The sequence below is a fragment of the Haliotis cracherodii genome, unplaced genomic scaffold (genome assembly GCF_022045235.1).
Source record: "Haliotis cracherodii isolate W230 unplaced genomic scaffold, xgHalCrac1.p SCAF_12, whole genome shotgun sequence".
In the NCBI taxonomy this organism is placed as follows: domain Eukaryota; kingdom Metazoa; phylum Mollusca; class Gastropoda; order Lepetellida; family Haliotidae; genus Haliotis; species Haliotis cracherodii.
In genome coordinates, this window is record NW_027266267.1 from 39,203,707 (window position 1) to 39,223,898 (window position 20,192).

General features: G+C 41.3%; 1 protein-coding gene across 1 annotated transcript in view; it reads right to left on the reverse strand.

The window, feature by feature from the left end:
- Positions 1-20,192, reverse strand: part of LOC139458420 (uncharacterized) — a 41,699-nt gene that overhangs the window by 10,265 nt on the left and 11,242 nt on the right. The window contains exons 2-3 of the mRNA XM_071239846.1: positions 6,882-7,175; positions 5,771-6,091 (exon numbers count right to left, since the gene is read on the reverse strand). Of these exons, the coding sequence (XP_071095947.1) occupies positions 5,771-6,091; positions 6,882-7,020 (460 nt within the window). The 5' untranslated portion in view covers positions 7,021-7,175. The remainder of the gene's footprint in view (positions 1-5,770; positions 6,092-6,881; positions 7,176-20,192) is intronic.

Here is a 20,192-nt window from a genome sequence, read left to right on the forward strand (position 1 = left end):
AATTTCTGCTTACATGGTCTGGTTGATGAAGACCTGTTCTACACCGGATCTTCACAGGTCGCTTACATAGTGATGACAACAGTTTTAAACAAGCATGAAATACTCATATCCCCCGTCAGTATGACATGTCCGGTTGTGTGCAATGCATTAGCTCCCGTAAACTACTCAATGTTCACTGGACCTTTTTGTAAATTGCCTAATTGCAGCACTAAAAATGTTATTACTGGTGTTGTTTTGTCATCTGCAGTTTATGATAGAATATGTATGTGTATTGGTAATAAGTAAGGATGAGACATATGGACGAACTACTCCTTTATTACAATTAGGAGCGATGTTTTGGTGTAGATTCTAACACCGTTATCAAGCAAGTGAAGTACAGAGTATGGTTGACAAGAATATATACAGGATAGGAGGCAGTGTTTATACAGTTGAGTAGGTTTCAGATGCAGTTACACTGTTGTATTTGTAATGAATTGTGTTATTACTTAAACAATAACCAGAGAAGTAAGGGAGTTCTTACTTTACTTAGAGATCAATGAGAGCAGGGGTCACCATGAGGTGTACTGAGGAGTACAGCACCAATCATCTGATGATCTGAGTAGTTGACTGGAGTCTGGAATACTACAGCACTGGCAATGCGACAACCGTGTCCATGACACTTTTGGAGGAACATACACACAAGCAATGCAGAACTTGCCAACAAGAAAGGAAATGTATTCAATACAGCGAGATGACATTACATCACATAGCTGGACAGTGTTCTTGAAACTTCATGAAACATACACAGCAATACCATATGTTGTGTCTCCTGGATAGACTTGATATTCTGGCAGGTCTCTTTCACTGTAATTTTTGATGTGTGTTTCTGTGACACACAAAACATCAAGCACACCAACAAACTTATCCTTCTTCACATTTTCGAAATGAGCACTTAGGGATCGAACATACAAGTAAGCCACCTTGAGTCCATCACCAGGAATGTTCTCTACAGGGTGTGTCCAGGTGAACAGTCTTTCATTCCGCAATCTAGTCAGCTCATCCAATGCTTTTTTGTTTACTACAATTTTGTGTTCAGCAAAAACTACAAGTTTAAGGCCTTTCCTTGAATTGACTTTACTGAGCATCGCATACACTTGACCAGGCTGGGCTTTAAATTTACTTCCTTGTGTAATTGTCATGTTCTCAATCATCTGCTTACAGGTGCTACCTTAAGACTTGTGGATTGTGAGGCCCCATGCTAACGTTCCTGGATACTGTTTTCTTTCAACAATGACAGAATATTGTACAGTTTAAGTTAAAGTTGTTGCCATGGAAAGTCGATTGTTTTTTTTTTAATTCCAAAGTATCAAAAGGCACCAGTTTACCACTAAACCTATTTGTGTGCCACGTTTGGTGAAGAAATATTGTACGGTTTTCAAGATCTGCTCCAGAAACGAACACTACCGCCGTTTTCAGTCTAAGTCAAAGTCGTTGCCAGGGAAACACGATTTTTTTATTTTTTTTAAATCCAAAATTTTATCAAAAGGCACCAGCTTTTCACTAGACCTATTTATGTGCCAAGTTTGGTGAAGAAATATTGTACGGTTTTCAAGATCTGCTCCAGAAACGAACACTACCGCCGTTTTCAGTCTAAGTCAAAGTCGTTGCCAGGGAAACTCGAAAAATTTTTTTTTTAAATTCCAAAAGCATCAAAAGGCACCAGTTCACCACTAGACCTATCTATTTGCCTGGTTTGGTTAAGATATCTCTCATGGTTTTTGTGTTCTGCTCTGGAAACGAAATATGACGGACGGAAGGACGGCACCCATTCCTATATCCCCCTTCCATTTCGTGGCGGGGGATAATAATATGAAACAAGTAACTCAGTTTCCAAAATGAGATTTACATACATGCACTTCAGCTTCCTGGGACTCGAAAAAGTCAATTGTAATATCAATGGGGATGTTTACTGAGCCATAAGTGGACTTCGAGAATCCCTGTGATACAACGTGTAAAATCCAGTGGTTTGATGCGAGCTGCTTCAAGTTTACGGCAAAAGAAGTCCTCCCATTAGAGCCGGAATCAGGAACATGTTTAAGTCCATTACCCGAGAAAAGGGGGTTCTCAGACAAAACTGTGTTGACAAAAATAGGTGCATATACGTGTGAGGGATTTGGACTAGGCTTTTCAAAGATTGCAGACTCTTTTCCCGCGAGATATGCTACTTTTGTACGTTTCTGGTCACATAAATCAGAAGTGCCTTGTGAAGGGGTAGGTTTATCCTTCCATCTTGAGACTTCCTTACCGGAAGGGAAAAAATTCTTTTTGTCGTGACCCTAAGACTCACATGATTGTGTGACTAGAAAGGTGGAGCTATGTGATTTGACAGCCAGCTAGTTTGTTGAATATTGAAAATGTTTTGTCGTATGCTGAGGGGACTTCCTTTACAGTAACAGGGAATGCCATAACAAACTGTCACAGTACTGTCACACAGTAGGAGAGATATTTTTTTATTGGTATTGATAAAGAAGATCGCGCACAGGAGTTAAGGCAAAAGATCGGAGAGGTAGGCAGGAATGGTACCATGAATTGAGTGGGTGAGTGAGTTGGGTTTAACCCCATCTTGAACAGTATCCTAGCTATATCATGGCGTGTCAGCTAAATGAGGGAGGAAAGCCAGAAGTGATGAAAATCTCAGACACTCAACACTTTGCTGAAACCGACGAGCATGGATGTTGTGGTGACAAACTTAGAAACATAATCGTGACAAACCGGGTATCAACAGGTGAGACAAAGAAGTTTGAAGTCAATTCATGCTTTGACAAGTAGCCAGAGGAGTTAGTTGAGGACAGGTATGATAATGATAATGCGTGTTGATGTGAGTTAGATATTTTGTAAATTTGAGTGATGTTTACTAGACAGAAAACTGTAGCAATAATCAAAGCGCTGCATTGCTAGTTTCATCATGCCGTCCGCAATAGTGATAGTCTTGTCATCATTCTGATGTTTTCACAGCATTACGCCGCAGCATATTACTTGTCCTCCAATTTGTGATGAATTTCATACAGTGTGTGGTCCATTGGAATGACTCATGATGACTGCCTTTGTCAAAGGTGTCCATTAGCTGAGTGCCATTGGCAAATGAATGATGAGAAGCCATCTTGCTTTTATCTGCTGCACATCTGAGATTGGTGATCACCTTCATCAGTGTTGTTTCCAAACTGTGATGTGGCCTGTAAGCAGATTGGAATCCATCCAGGAGTAAGTTCAATGACAGGTAGTTCCTGAGTCTAAGAACCGTCTCTAGACGTTTGTGAAGATACTGGAGATTTGACAGTCGCACATCTGGATCAAAGCTCTCCCTCTAAAGTAAGAAAACGTAAGAAAACTATGGCCTGAATATATGTCTGGGAAAGTGCAATTTTTTAAACTTGTATTAACTAAATTGTGTAAGTATTTGAGTAGTATTTAAGTAGCTGTCGGGATTGTGTCCATGATGTCAATGATGTCAATGATGTCCAGAGTTTTCACTGAATAGACTGAAATTTGACAACACATCTCCTGTGAAAGATTGTGTGTGGCTTACATAAACCGCCTGATTAGAATCCAAGGACGGGGGAATAACGTGGCGTTTCCCTGCTATCAAACCAGTTAATAAGACACTGATATCCATCGCGTGCCTATTTCCTGTAGTTATATATTTCACATCAATCGTGGGAAAGTCCAGTAGAGCAGAATCGTGTACCTGAAGGCATGGGGCTTCAAAAGTGGAAGATGTAGTCATTCATCTCATTTGAGTGTCTTCAGATTTTTACCGCTGCCTGATATAAAACGTGTGCCAATGGATCTAGACCATGGAAGTGAACTACGCTTTTGTGACATCCAGTAAATTCCAGCATTAGGGGTTGAACTATCTTTCTCCACTTCAGACCTGACATTACATGATACAATTCCTTAAAAAGATCAGAAAAAAGATAAGTGCAGAATCTGAACCTGACAATTCAGACCCGACTCCCGGACGGTAATGATTGTGATGAACTTCATGCATCATATCCTCATCATCAAAAGTGGAAGATGTAGTCATTCATCTCATTTGAGTGTCTTCAGATTTTTACCGCTGCCTGATATAAAACGTGTGCCAATGGATCTAGACCATGGAAGTGAACTACGCTTTTGTGACATCCAGTAAATTCCAGCATTAGGGGTTGAACTATCTTTCTCCACTTCAGACCTGACATTACATGATACAATTCCTTAAAAAGATCAGAAAAAAGATAAGTGCAGAATCTGAACCTGACAATTCAGACCCGACTCCCGGACGGTAATGATTGTGATGAACTTCATGCATCATATCCTCATCATCAAAGAGATATCAGTGTTACTCGGTATCCAACGCTCTGGGAAATGTCTCCCGTCTGGGTAAATGCCGACTTGTATCTCCCGTCCGGCGATGGCTAACAGGGCCCTTGGGGCCATGGACGATACTGATCGTTTCTTAGGAGAACGTGCATATACTAGCAGTATTACTTTGGGGGACACCAGACCTTGTTCAAACTCTGAACATCTAAGTTATAGTGTGGTGGCAGCCAAGGTATAAGATTATGGCAATGATGTCATAGAGGTTTTGTATTCGCAGTAATTATAGATGGTCCTATCAAAGAACGTTGCAAATTAGTTCGCAATGTATGTGAATTTAATTTGTTTGGTTTGTGAATGTTACCACTAATATATATATATATATATATATATATATATATATATATATATATACATATATATACAGTTCTTTGACTGTAGTTGGCATAAGCATATACTGTTTTTTATCACATATGCATTGTTGCTGATGCCATTTCTATGTCTGTACTGTACTTGGATGTTTAATTACACCTTTCATCTGTACCGAAATGAACACATGATCAGTATTCATGTAGATTGTTTTCGTTTGAATTCTTATGTAAAGGACTGATTAGAAATGCAGGACATCATCTTCTACAGCATATTGAGAAAATACCTGTAGATATTCCAGTTAAGAGTGTTTGCAGCTATATCTAAAGTTCTGTTCAAAACCCAAATCACTTACTCACTTACTAAAATCTGTGATGTATCTAGGCATTTGTTTTCAATTCTATTACCGCCTCTATTATCTTATATTCTGTTAATAAGACTTTAAACGCATCACATCAGGAGATATGAGGAATGTAATAGCCATTGGCTTTTATATTTAGTTTACTAACTCTCTGCAATATACTAACTATATCAATCTTTGACGGATTAGGAAACTTTTCTTTTGACCAAAACAAATGGGAACAAAGTACAATGCAATACTGCAAGTGGTCCCGTCAACACATTGTTACTATGTGAGGCTGACATGAGATTCAGAAACATTGTTACAGTTACTGTGAGAGTTACTCTCGCTCGCAACTGACATTATGTTGATGGAAGGGAAAGCTTGTGACTTCTTGATTCCCAAATAGCACATCTAGCCAAGATATAGCATTACACACCTTGGAAATCGCCAGCAGGTGAGACTGCATAGTTGAAACGAAAGATTTGTCCGTAGTCAGCAGATCATGACCAACAACGCTTGTCGACTGGAGCCATGCTAATGAACTTGCACATTTGATTACACTGGTATAATGTTACTAAAGTTTTGATGAAATCAATTAACATCAGCTCTTATTTCATCAAGTTACATTGCTCATAACATTACATGAAGGCTAACCCACAAAATATGTGTCTGCCGAAAATCATACATGTAGATAATAGAATTGTGAACATTGGGTATACTTACGTGAGACAACTATGATCTGATCACAGCTGGAGTCTGCGTTCCCGTCAGGTGCTCTCGTACAGTAATACCTGCCAACATCATCTCTTTTGGTATTGTAGAGTGTGAACCGCACAACAACAGCATCGGGTGAATGAGTCACTCCAAGGATCTTCACTCTTGACCAATAACTATTCGAGATGTAGATGTTTGTAGAGTTCACCGTCAGCACCTCTCTTCCAGTTGGGGAAGTGATGAAGACTTTAAACAGAGGCATCTTCCAGGTGACCGTGGCATTGTTTCCTTCCCGCACAACGGTGTTCTCTGTGTAACTTTCCATCCAGGCTGTAACATGGACGTTGTATATCAGCGATGATGTTAACTATTAATCAGTTACTTAGATATGTGATTCTACAGAAAGTGGCACTATTAAGTCCTGTATGTTGTCTTGTTCTTATGTTCAGTTTTCTGTCTGTTTTGTCTCAAAAAAACTAAACTGTTCAGATGTATAACACTGAAAGAGATAGTCCAACTATACAAGCTTGTATATACTTTAGATAGATGAGATATCCAAAGGCTGAACTATTGTGTATATATGATACACATTGGTAAATGGAGATAATTGCTATGTAGTGTTTTACGATAGTTCTGTATGTGCAGAATGCATATTCGCCCAATATTAGCAAGTTTCAAATAAAACTGATATAGTTGAGTATAACATTACTCGAAGTTGCTGAGTTTCAATTAGTACTCCACTCTGCAGGATTACAATAGTGATATTTTCAATGATGTGTTCAGTTTAAGCTTGTCGTAAGAGGCGACTAACGCAATGGGGAGGTCAGGCTCGCTGACTTGTTTGATTCAAGTCATCGTATCACAATTGTGTGGACCGATGCTTATGATGTCAATAACTGGAGTGTCTGGTCCAGACTCGATTATTTACAGACCGCCGTCATATAGCTGGAATATTGCGGAGACCGGCGTTATACAAAATGCGAATGCGTTTTTATTAATTGCGAATAAATAACCGAAGTACTGTTCTGTTGTAAGTGTATGCACCTGTCTAGTAAATCTGCATCGTAATGAATGATAAGTATGCTCTATGATCAACAGTTACTAGTTTCACTACACTCACTATTCACACCAACTATATATTCTTGACTCCAGTCCGTTTTGAAGCCCTGTTTCTCTACGATTTGACAAGAGTATCTATCTCCGGTATCTATCTTCTCAACTCCTGTGATGTTAAGAGTACTGGCACAGAACCCGCCCATGTGTCTCTGTTCTTGGAATGACACTGCACATCTTCCTCCAGTCTCTACCTCTGTGTGGTTCCTCCTCCAGATTACCGACAAGGCTAGGGTGATGCTCTCGGATCCATTGTAGTAGCTGTAGCATGTTAACTTAGGGGCTACGATGTATGGTCCTTCTATAAAATTGATAAATGATAAATGTTAACCAAAACAAGTTTGATCTTGAGCTTGCAAAACAATTGAAGCCCCTTCGTCATTCCCCAAGGCTCCCAAAGTAAATTCCAATCTGTAAACTAACTGACATACACTGCAATTCAAGTATCAGGATTAAACAAGCAAAATCATAATAGTAACTGTCAATGAATGATACAGCCATGTTTCACAATAACCTCCGAGATGACCTTAACCTTTAAAAAGGCAATAGACAGCTGATATAAAAGTAATAATAATAATAATAATAATATGATTTAGCATTATTTAGCTAAATCGGTTTATGGTCAGCTCCGCATAACAAATACTAGTAACTATTCCCATTTACCATTTTCCACCATTTGCTTACAAACATTCTCCTCTCCCAAGACCCACCAAAATACTCCCCATGGCAACCATACGTCATTTCTCCCGTGATGTCTCTACCCTTGGTCTCATGACATCACTACTTTTACTCCCAAGTCAAGTCAAGTCGTTCTAACAACACAACGCGTCCGGCGCACAGCGCGGAGGGTCAAAACCTCACCACAGAATAAGGACAACACAAGACATACGCGAGGACCTCAATTTATGGCGGCAATTTCTTCAAAACCACAATGGCACTTCTGCATGTATAGATTCAGAGTGGATCAACACATCGGATACACATTTGTTTACCGACGCGTCAGGTAACCATGGTTTCGGAGCCTTTTTCATTGGTAGATGGGCGAATGGCAGATGGCCTAACGAGTGGGTGCAGAATGGATGGACTAAGGACATCACTATGCTGGAGTTTTTTCCAATTGTATTGGCAATAAGACTGTGGGGCAGACATCTACGAAACAAGCGAGTGTTGTTTGTTTGTGACAACCAAGCAGTGGTAGCAATTATCAATAGACAAACAGCAAAACCACTACGAGTAATGTCGTTGCTTAGGCGCCTGATACTCCTCTGTTTACAACATAATATCTTGTTCAAAGCATCGTATATTCCTACGCATGCAAACGTTATAGCTGATGCATTTTCGAGATTTCAGTGGTTCAGGTTCAAGGAAGCAGTACCGCGGGCAGACGAGATACCAGCACACATACCATAGGACATATGGCAGATCTGACGACAGAGGTGCAACGTCTAGTGGAGTCTTCTCTAGGACTAAACACATGGAACCTGTATGAGTCTGCAAAAAAGGCATTTAATGTTTTCCGCATCTCTTTCAGCCTGCCGCACATTTGGCTCTCCCTCCTATGCATTTTATCGCTCATCTCTCCTTAACAGGACTCGCACGGCGTATATATCGTATATATCGGCATTATTAACATGGCAAAAGTTACATGGTATGCATGACCTAACATCCCATTTTCTTATTCAGAAAGCCTTGATTGGATTTGTCAGACAGAAACATAGGACTGACACTCGACTCCCAATTACAACTGACTTATTGTCTGTTATTGTCACAGCAATACCGGTAGTTTGTGCTTCAACTTACGAAACGTCTCTTTTCACAGCTGCATACCTGCTTGCATTTTTGGATTCTTTAGAATCAGTGAGCTGGTGGCAGGGTCAGCCAAGGATTTCTCGCATAAGGCGTGTCTTTTGTCTGATATTCATGTGGCAGCAGATATAAGTCAGAAAACGATATGTTTACGCTCATCCAAAACGGATCAGAGCGGCAGAGGTGTGCAAATAAAAATAACAGCTATCCCTCACTCTAGACTGTCCTGTCAGAGCAATGCAACAGTTTCTATCCACCAGACCATCAGTACACGGTCATATGTTCGTCCATTTTGATGAACGTCCTTTAACTAGATTCCAATTTCAGTCAATTTTAAGAAAGGGCCTGGCTTTTTCCTTACCACATATCAATCTTCATTTGTTTTCGTCACACTCTTTTCGCATTGGAGGGGCTACCACACCAGCAATTAATGGGGTTAGTTCCAAGCAGATTCAGGAATATGGGCGTTGGAAATCAAACTGTTACAGCAAATATATCCGCATTACTCAACTCACCACTTAACAGTATACCTAACAGAAATAAACACAGACTGACCACTAATTCCCGCCTGTTGCGTTTCCACGGGGGAACGGGATAATACGTACTTTTTCACTAACTCTAATAATATACAGAATAAATAAATAATAAATAAATAAATACCGTAAATAAATTAATAGGAAAGTAGAAAGCAGAATGCTGAAAGTGTGTTTTAAGATTCAGACGTATGGTGTATTGGGTCCAGTTAAATGGTCTGATTCCACGACCATTTGGCCACTACATCGGACTCCCTACTGACGGGAAATCGCTGGCATGCAAAGGGCGGAATGGAGTGGGGTGAATTCTGCAAGGCAGTGGATACACTTGTTGCCCGCCATCCCCAGCCGAAGTTACTGGTTATCCACCTTGGATCAAAGGATCTGTGTACCAAGGGGACAAAGGAACTTTATGACAACATGTATCTGGACATAACATACGCTCAGCTTAAACTCCCGAATACCAAATTGGTATGGTCAGACATGTTGCCTCGACAAACCTGGTGAGGGGCCAGCCATGTTAAAAGAATTGAAGTGAAAAGAAAATCGCTTAATAGGCGGATTGCGGGAGTGATCAGGGAAGAGGGGGGTCTAAGGTGTAGCCATCCTCAGATCAAACAGGACGCTCCATTTTATACTCCTCGGGGAGTTCATTTAAACCGGGCGGGCATGGCCAATTTTAAAACAGATGTATGCAGGACATTGTTTAGTGATGAATAAAGGTACAGTTCGGGTAAGTATGTAACTTTCACCCTTATCCACTCCCCAACTCCCTTCCACATAATGATTTAATCAAAATAAAATATAATGTGTGGATGTCATCGGTGTGCATAATGTATTTATACATTTTGTACCCCGCTGTTTGGCATGGTGCAGTCGGGGGGTTTGGTTTAACACAATGCTGGTGTGTGTACAATACTCTGGCTGCCTGCTAACTACAGCGTGAGCCCAAATTCTTCTGCCCGCTGTTTCCGCGGGGGCAGTGACAGTATCTTTGCTGTGGGTCCTGTCTGCCAATCACGGTGGAGGGACAACTTGACCCGCGACAGGGTCTGTATGCGATTTCTAGTCCGCGGTGGGACCTTGCTTATCGCCCCCGACTGCATCATCCACACTCTGCCCATTATATCCCACAAAACATCATTGTTTGTTTATCTTTGCATCTAAGGTAGCCTGAACATAATAATAATAATAATAATAATAATAATAATAATAATAATAATAATAATAATAAAAAATAAAACTGCGGGCAGCGATGTCGGGCTCTATGGTTTCGAGAATTACTGAGTCATTCGGTTTCAGCCTACTCGAATCCGCTTTATAATACAGTGCATAAGAGTATTGTATAATGTAATTAACAATTTGATATTTCACTGACTTCTTCCTTAATAAGCATTTAGAAGTTGGAGTACTAAGTAAGGATAAGAATTTATGGATGAACAACTTCTTTATTACAATTAAGAGTGACGTTTCGGTGTAGGTTCTATCACCGTTATCAAGCAAGTGTGGTTGACAAGTATCTATACAAAGTAGGAGGCAATGTTTATGCAGTAGAGTAAATGTTGTTATACTGGAGTAGAGAAGCCTGTTATGTACACACAAGGGTATTGATGACAATCATCGGTGAAGTCAGTGACAGAAACAAAGGATGAAGCCAGTAATATAAGCAACGGGATTATGGCTGATTGGGGCCTTTGATGAGTTGATGGTACGCCGGGGGATATGAAAATCAAAATCAAATATGGCCGAAACTAATAACTATCCCATCAAATATATCACTGTTTGATGTGTTATGTACGGAGACAAATCTCAGAAAGTTTGGTAGCATTTCATGTGGTGGATTCAGTGTCGTATGCCTTTGAAGACCTGTGTACCCAAAACACACTGTGAAAACCCTGAATCCAAAATGGCTGCCAAACCACGTGGCCAATGGCCAAAGTTAAAGAACAAAAGATGTCAAGCAACTAAAGCTGCAGGCACATGTAGAGTGTGAAAGTAATCGGAGTAGCGGTTTCAGAGCAACGGGTAAAATACATCTCACGCCAATAGTGAGTGAGTGAGTAAGTATGGTTTTACGCCGCTTTTAGCAATATTCCAGCAATATGACGGCAGGGGACACCAGAAATGGGCTTCACACATTGGTACCCATGTCGGGAATCGAACCCGGGTCTTCCGCGTGACGAGCCAACGCTTTAACCACTAGGCTACCCGACCGCCCCTCATACCAATAAATCATTTAGTTCCAGTCAATTTGAATCCACTTTATAAATGCATTGCAGATGAATATGCTATAGTGTAATTTATTACTTCATATGTCATTAGACCGCCTCCGTGGTCTAGTGGTAGAGCCTCCGCCCGGAGAGCGGAAGGTCCGGAGTTCGATCAGCGACCGCGTCATACCAAAAGACGTTAAAAGATGGTACTTGTTGTTACCCTGTCTGGCGCTCGCCATTAACGGGCTAAAACAAGGACTGGTCGGCTCGGAGTCAGTATACTGTGTCTGAGTGGGGTATTCATGTTAAACTGCGGCATGGTATCTCAGTGAGCTAGCACTATATATCGGCATCAGTCCGGACTAGTACAAGCAGCCCCACACACGTACATGCACGTCGCTATATAAGTGCAATAATCTTGGACGCGACGTTAAACCCCATTTCACCTCACCTCATATGCCATTAGTCCGTTTCGACAAAATTGGCGGGAGCCAGAGCTTTCTTGGTTGTTCTCTACCCATTCCAGTCCTTGCTCATATTCGAATCCTCAAATGGATTCTTTATAACCAATGCCGTCAAATAAAGACGCCGCTACGTAATTGACGTGTAGAAGGGTGTCCCAGGGCATAGAGCCCTTATAATAAATCGAAAGATTACAAGAGGACAATATGATTACAATACATATCTAGACGATCCCACTCTACATACACACACAAAATTTGGTCGAAATCGGACTAGTAGTTTCCGAGTTACAAGTGTTCAAAGGTCTGCTATTCAGAGGTCTGTTGTACGGCAGCTTGGGGCAGGGTGACAGGCAGGGTGGCAGGGGGTCAAATAGTCCGGAAGCATAGCTCCCTTGTCCATTGAGCTACAGTCAAACGAATTAGTGTTCTGACTTCGCCAGGACCCCGGGTTTCTGTCGCATTGCTTAGATAAAGTGCTGAATCTGTTTCCTGCCTCGTCCAAGTTCGAATCCCCAATTGGTTTGGTTGTACCGACGCCGTCAAAAGTAAGGAAACGCTTGCAAGACATCGCCTCTACGATCCCACTCTACATACACACACAAAATTTGGTCAAAATCGGACCTGTAGTTTCCGAGTTACAAATGTTTAAAGATGTGCTATTCAGAGGTCTGTTGTACGGCAGCTTGTGGCATGGTGACAGGCAGGGTGACAGGCAGGGTGACAGGCAGGGTGACAGGCCGGGTGGCAGGCCGGGTGGCAGGCCGGGTGGCAGGGGGTCAAATAGTCCGGGAGCGTAGCTCCCTTGTCCATTGAGCTACAGTCAAACGGATTAGTGTTCTGACTTCGCCAGGACCCCGGGTTTCTGTCGCATTGCTTAGATAAAGTGCTGAACCTGTTTCCAACCTCGTCCATGTTCGAATCCCCAATTGGTTTGGTTGTACCGATGCCGTCTAAAGTAAGGAAACGCTTGCAAGACATAGCCTCTACGATCCCACTCTACATACACACACAAAATTTGCTTGTACCAACGCCGTCAAATGCAAGGAACCGTTAGCGAGACATCACCACATGTGTCCCAGTGAGTTTTTAACTCACGTTTGACTTTGACCATGTTCGAATCCTCAAATGTTTTGCTTGTAACAACGCCGTCAAATGTAAGGAACTGCTTGTGAGACATCACCACAACGAAATTGACATGTGCCTGGGTGTCCCATAGTGTTTTAACCAATTTCCTACATTGAACATGTTCGAATCCTCATATGGTTTGCTTGTACCAACGCCGTCAAAAGACAGACACCGCTTGCAGAACATTGCCGCTACGAAATTGGCGTGTGCCGGAGTGTCAGAGGGCTACTTAACTCATTTCCGACCTCGACCATGTTTGAATCCTTATATGGTTTGCTTGTACCATCGCGTCTAATTTAAGCAGCGCTTGCAGGACATCGCCGCTACGAAATTGATGGCTCTGGGGTATACCCTTTATCTTCTAAACCCATTTCTGACTTCGACCATGTTTAAATCCTAAACTGGTTTGCTTGTACCAACTCTGTCAAATGTAGGCAGCGGTTGCGGACATTGCCGCTGTGACATTCGCATGTGCCGGGTGTCAAAGGCTGTTCTAAACCTATCTACGACCTCGAATCCTCATGTTCGAATCCACAAAGGGTTTGCTTGTACCAACTCAGTCAAAAGATAGTCACCGTTTGCAGGACGTCACCGCTCCGAAATTGAGCGTGCTAGAGTGAATCAGAGTGTTCTAAATCCATTTCAGACCTAGACCATGTTCGAATCATCAAATGGTTTGTTTGTACCAACGTCGTAAAACATAGTAACTGCAGGCAGGTTGGACATGGCCGCAAGAAATTGGCCTGTTCTGGGGGTGTCGGGGGGCACGGGTGGCCCACCCGTCAAAAGTAAGCATTTGGCAATTGGGAAATAAATTAGCAAGTCAGGGAGCCTGACCACCCAATCCTGATAATCGCCTATCAAGACAAGCATGGGCTGTTGAAGACCAATTGTAACCCTCATCTTCAAGAGTAGTCTACAGTCAAAGGGAAATAATCCTACCTAGATTTTACGAGGCTTCATTCTTAGTATTTTTGAAATAAATAATCACATATTACCACCAAGCAGTGTTACTTTTAGCATGCAACCAAGAACACAAAATGAAGTACATATGTGAAACTAACTTCATGCAAACTTTCAATAGTTTCTTTAAAGAACCTTACAAGATATGATCTTTAAAGTAAAATTTCGGTGATGAAAATCAAAATCAAATTTGGCCGCAACTATCAAAGATGGCCAAATACAGCTATTAAAATATTGATTTGTTGTGTATGGAGACAATTCTCAGAAAGTTTGGAAGCATTTGATTAAGCGGATTCAGAGTTCCATGCTTTTGATGACATGTACCCCCAAAACACTGGGAAAACCTTGAATTCAATATGGCTGCCAAACCACGTGACCAATGGCCAAAGTCAAAGAACAAAAAATGGCAGGCACCTAAAGCAGCAGACACATGCCAATTTTGAAAGTAATCGGACAAGCGGTTTGGGAGCAATAGGCCAACATAAATGTTGTTTTTTGGTTATCTGCCCTTGGTCTTTGGGCCTACGGCCTTGGGATTTTTGTGGTATCTGCTTCAGGACATAGGGAATCTTGGTGTCGATTTTGAAGAGATTCCGAGCTGTAGTTCTTGAGTTATGATTGGAACAAAAAACGCCGGAATAATAATAATAATAATAATAATAATAATAATAATAATAATAATAATAAATCGAACGATTACAATAGGTCTCTTGCCTTTCAGGCATAGAGCCCTAATAATATCTGAACGACCACTGCATCGAGTGTATATGCAGTGTGTTGAGTTGGTAAGCAACCCTGCAGAGCCCTTCGCTTGGAGGGGGGTCAGCTGGCCTGAAAAGTAAAACAGAAGGCTTTCTGTTTGCTGCTCAGGACTATTCACTTCCAACTCGAAACCGTCAATGTGTGATTTTGCGTCAAAATGTAGAAATGAAATGTAGATTATGTAATGAATTGAATGAGACTGTCCAAGACATTGTCAGTGGATGCCAAGCTAAACACAGTATCTTAAGCGACATGATGGTGTAACTCGATCATTTTATCACCGTCTTCGTCATTCTTGTGGTTTTGACACAGATGACTATCCATGATACAACCCAGAATATGTAGAGGGCGTCATGGAAAATGATAAATACCAAACTCTTTGGAATAGGCACGAAAACAGCCTCAGACGTATCCAGGCCAAAAATGAATTTTCTGTTCCTTTTGACACTAATGTGATTGACAAGATTCAGGAAAAACATGGAAAATATGCGGACCTCGCTTTCGAAATGTCTCTCTTGCACCCCAAGTACCAAGTTGTCCGACTCCCCATTGTTCTCAGTGCCTTAGGTTTGGTACCTCCCAATCTGTTGACAGACATTAGGAGAGTAGCCAGGTTTGCTGACAAACAAAATACAAGACAAAAAAGTAAACTCTGTGTTGTCACCTGGTTGCATATGTGAACTATGCCTGATGTGAAGTCCTGTGCATTGAAAACTTAAATCGAATTTGGTAGGTTAAATGATATATTGCACAAGGTCGTTCATTTCACTTGGCATTTCTTCCAGTTAATGCATTATCCTGTCATGCGAAGATTTGGTCTGATGCACGATATAAGTAACATTAACCTTCTCACCACAATATTGTGTAATTCCTGATCAAACTGTATGACCTGTTGCTATTAGAACACATAGAAATTTGCTCATTAAGAGCGATCCTTAAGAGTCAATATGTTATATTCAATTATGTTTGTGATTAACCCGGCTTTGTTTATATATGCTCTTCAAAAAAAGAAAATTGACATAGATGTAAAACCACTTTTTGCCAAATATCTAAAATAATTACATTTAATGAGAACCAAATTAGTCAACAGAAAGATGATGTGTCTATAATTTGCGAAAACACATGCAAAGCACATAAACGTAGCGTTTGGGGGATCAATTTTACATGCTTCATGCAAACGCAACCGCCTGTAAAAAACGTGCAGCACAGGATCCTGCATTTAGGCATGCAGGCCCCCCTGCTGAATGGGTATATAAATCAACATCAACGGCTGTTCATACAGTCCTCATAACGGCAGTAGAGGCGGTGACAGAATGCCAAGACTGAATGCAGCTCAACGGAACAACGCCATTGGGAGATTACAAGCTGGAGCAACTCAGCAAGAAGAGGCCAGGCTATTTGGCGTATCCAGACAGACAATCTCCGCACTGTGGACCCGATACAACAACACCAACAGAGTTGACGACAGACCAAGGTCAGGAAGGCGAAGTGTGACAACCCAAGCACATCCGGCTGCGACACCTCCGAGACCGAACTACCACAGCCACGTCTACAACCCAAACGGTACACAACAGACTGAGGGAGGCTGGACTTTTTGCACGAAGACCTGTTCGACGTCATGTATTGATGACACGTCATCTGGCGGACCGTCTGCTTTAGTGCCAACAGAGGGTTAGATGGGCACGTGCAAGGTGGAGAAATGTACTGTTTACTGACGAGTCCCGTTTCCTACTCACACGTTTTGATGGGCACGCATCAGTCTACAGACGTCGGGGTGAACGTTACGCCCCCAACTGTGTGCAGCAGGTTGTCCCATTTGGCGGCGGGATGGTCATGGTATGGGCCGGAATTAATCACGGTGGTAGGACGCTTCTCGTGCATGTGGCAGGTGCATTGACAGGTGTGCGTTACAGAGACTTGATCCTACGTTCTTCCTCACGTCAACGTTCATGGCGGACAGTTCCAGCAGGACAACGCTCGACCGCATATTGCACGTGTTTGTCAGGACTTCCTACAGCACAACAATATCCAGACATTACCTTGACCAGACCGGGTCACCAGATTTGTCCCTAATTGTGTGTGGGACGAGTTGGATCGACGCGTTCGCAGAAGGAATCCACCGCCCCAAGCACTAACGGCGCTACTTGATGCACTTCAGCATGAATGGCAGCACATCCAACAGCGTGTTATTGACAAATTGATTGCATCTATGGGTCGTCGGTGTCAAGCGGTGATTGATGCACATGGTGGGGACAACCGATACTGATATTTTCTGTACCCCTGTGACATAAACTGTATCGTGTACGTGTGTCTGTCTAGGTGACACGATTAATGTTTTGAACATTGTGTACATTGATCTTCAAACAGTGTTTTTATAATTATGGTTTCTGTGTCCTATTTTGAAACAATCGCATTATATTACATTTTTAAATCAGTGTCAAGTTTCATTTTTTTAAAGAGTATATTACAAATTTAATAGTGCAAACTGAACTTAAATTTGTGTATGTTGTAATATCCTTAAATTGCTGAGTGCGACATTGAACAACAAACAAAACTTAATATCCTTAATAATTAATAATCATGGTAACAATGCCAATGTTAATAAAAATCAACATAGTCTCCATACCTCCATGTTTTATATGAAAAAATAATACCTTTTGTTTGTAATAATCTGGAGTAAAAATAATGGCAATAATATCACAATAATTTAAATATTTCATGCCACATTTTATATGGTGACTCATTATTCCGTTAATTTTATGATTTACGGTATTCATGAAGAACATTTGATGTGGGACCAATATACAGGGAATTATGAGCATAGACTTGCTAATCATTTTAATATTCATGCCAGCTCAAAAGAAACTTTGATTTATGTTTATAGTATCCACAGAATAAGTAGGTTTGCGTTTTTTTCTGTTTCATGTTGTTGCCATAGCCCCGGGCATATGACGGCGGTCAGTAAATAATCTTGATGCACCAGACAATCCAGTGAAGTACTTAATCACAGCCTTAGTCACAACAGCCTCAGTGACGTTACATAATGGGATAGCCTCTAGGAACTTCGTATTAATGCACATTACCATTAACAAGTACTGTTTGCCCTGAGCAGTTTTAGGCAACGGACCTACCACGACTAAACGGACCTTTAAAAAAGCCTCGGCCAAAATTGGCACTATTTTCAAAGGTGTGGGGGAAATAACCCGGTTCGGTTTTCCTGCTTCTTGGCAAATACGGCAAAGCCCACAGTAATTGTCAACGTCACTGTACATCTATGGCCAGAAATAACTGTCACGCTCAAAGGTCTTAGTCCTAGCAAGATGACCAGCAAACAAACTCTCATGAGTCAAAATGAGAACACCGTCTCTGAATTCCCCCGGAAATACGACCTGAGTTATATCGCTACCGTCTAACTCTGCCTGATGATGCCTTTAAAAAATCATCTTCTTTCTTAGCACTATACAACGGCTCCTGATTCCAGTTGACCTGGATAAGACCTCACTTATCCCTAGCACTAGCTGGCCCTATCATATTGGTCGTGGCTACCCCCTCCTGAGCAATCGTAGAAAGAAAAACACTCTCCTCGCAATACCATTGCCTTAACACGATCCTGTGTGACTTCTTGATCGATACTACTACCATTATTTGCCATTAATACAGCTGTAACACAGGTGTTGAATAAAAACATTACCTCGTCTAACTGCCTGACTTTTAACTTAGTAGTGACACACGTCGGGAAGATTTCTATATTATCTGGCTAACCACTAACGCCTGATTGCATCAACCTGAACAACATGTAACTTTTAAATCGTTGCCTGACAAGACATATACACTTGAAAATATCAATATGTCCATGACGCCTACAATAACTTCACCAGTAACAAACTTGCTATCTAGCCACCATTTGTATAACGGTACAGACACACAGCCCTGACATATGCCACTAAGAATTGCAAAGTCACCAGTAGCGGACCTACTAAAGTCGGGGACGGCTGAGGTGAACAACAGTGATTGCCAAGCTCCCATGTCCCTGTGCACTGACACCTTGCTTGACTGATTCCTACTGAACACATCTGACACTGAAACACAATGCACATATTTACCATAGCCACCAACTGGACCGTCTACATGTATCGAGCTATCTCCCACGCCTGTTGCGGTCTGAACAAAGCATATTGACACCTAATTATCCCTTTTTCCTTTCAAAACAATCTGCGACTTAGTGTTTGGATATGCCATAATAACTGCACCTTGATTTACCCGATCTGGCATAACACCTTGGCTACCACTACCAGCAGATCTACTAACTTGCTTCCATCAATTTGAGTATCACTCTGACCACTAGCTTGGACAAACTGACCACTACTAAGACCCTGACTTGGACCACGACTTCCATTGCCATTAGTATGTCTACCATATGGACCACAATCGTGATCATTGAAATTGCAATTACTACGGAAACCTGCACTATTGTGAGAAATACCTCCATTTGATGACAGAACAAGAAGATAATTGTCTGACACCTCGAAACCTCTGACAACTTCACCACTTTCTGATTCAACCACTAGAAACCGAGTTTTACCTAGTACCAATAAGAACCCTCTAATCATAAACTAGAGCTTTCCCAGACGAGCCCCGAAATAACACTTGTCCTGTCACGATCACGGAGCTGTGCTCCTGAGACCACGGTATCATTAAACAATGAACAAAGCAATAACGAAAACGTGGTAATAGGTCCACTGGTCTATTATCATCAGTTAGTTGTAAGTAAAGATGGCAATAGAATTATCAAAAAAACAATTTTAGCTGACAACAATCACTAATTAATTAAATCAGAGCACATCTACAAGCTGATAAGCTGTATAACAGTGATAAAAAGGAGAAAAGCTAAATAAACACGAGAAGATAACTGGCAATACGTATGGAAAACTTCTTTGAGAGGAATTTAAAAGTCGGAGTACAAAGTAAAGATAAGTTATATAGATGAACAACTTCTTTATTACAATTGGGAGCGACGTTTCGGTGTAGGTTCCAACACCGTTATCAAGCTAGTGATGTACAGGGTATGAAAAGTATTCATACAGGAGGGAGACAGTGTTTATACAGTAGAGTAGATTTAAGATTTAATTGTTACAATGATGTAGAGAAGCTTGATGTGTACACAAAAGGGAAAACATATTGACCGACGGTTGATTACCACAAAGTTATCTTGCATTTAGCAGACGTCGCTTATTTTCACACGATTTATTCCTGTGGAAAGTAAGTCTGGACTGAAGATGCTTCCCTCGATTAACATTACATTGCGTGCCAAACCATACTTTGTGGCGTCGCTTCACATTTGAGTAAGGATCAACCAGAGGTCACATGTGCAGCACCAACAAAAACCTTGTTAACATGTTCAACCATATATGATCAACATTTCGTTTACATTAGAATTACACATATTCAGTTC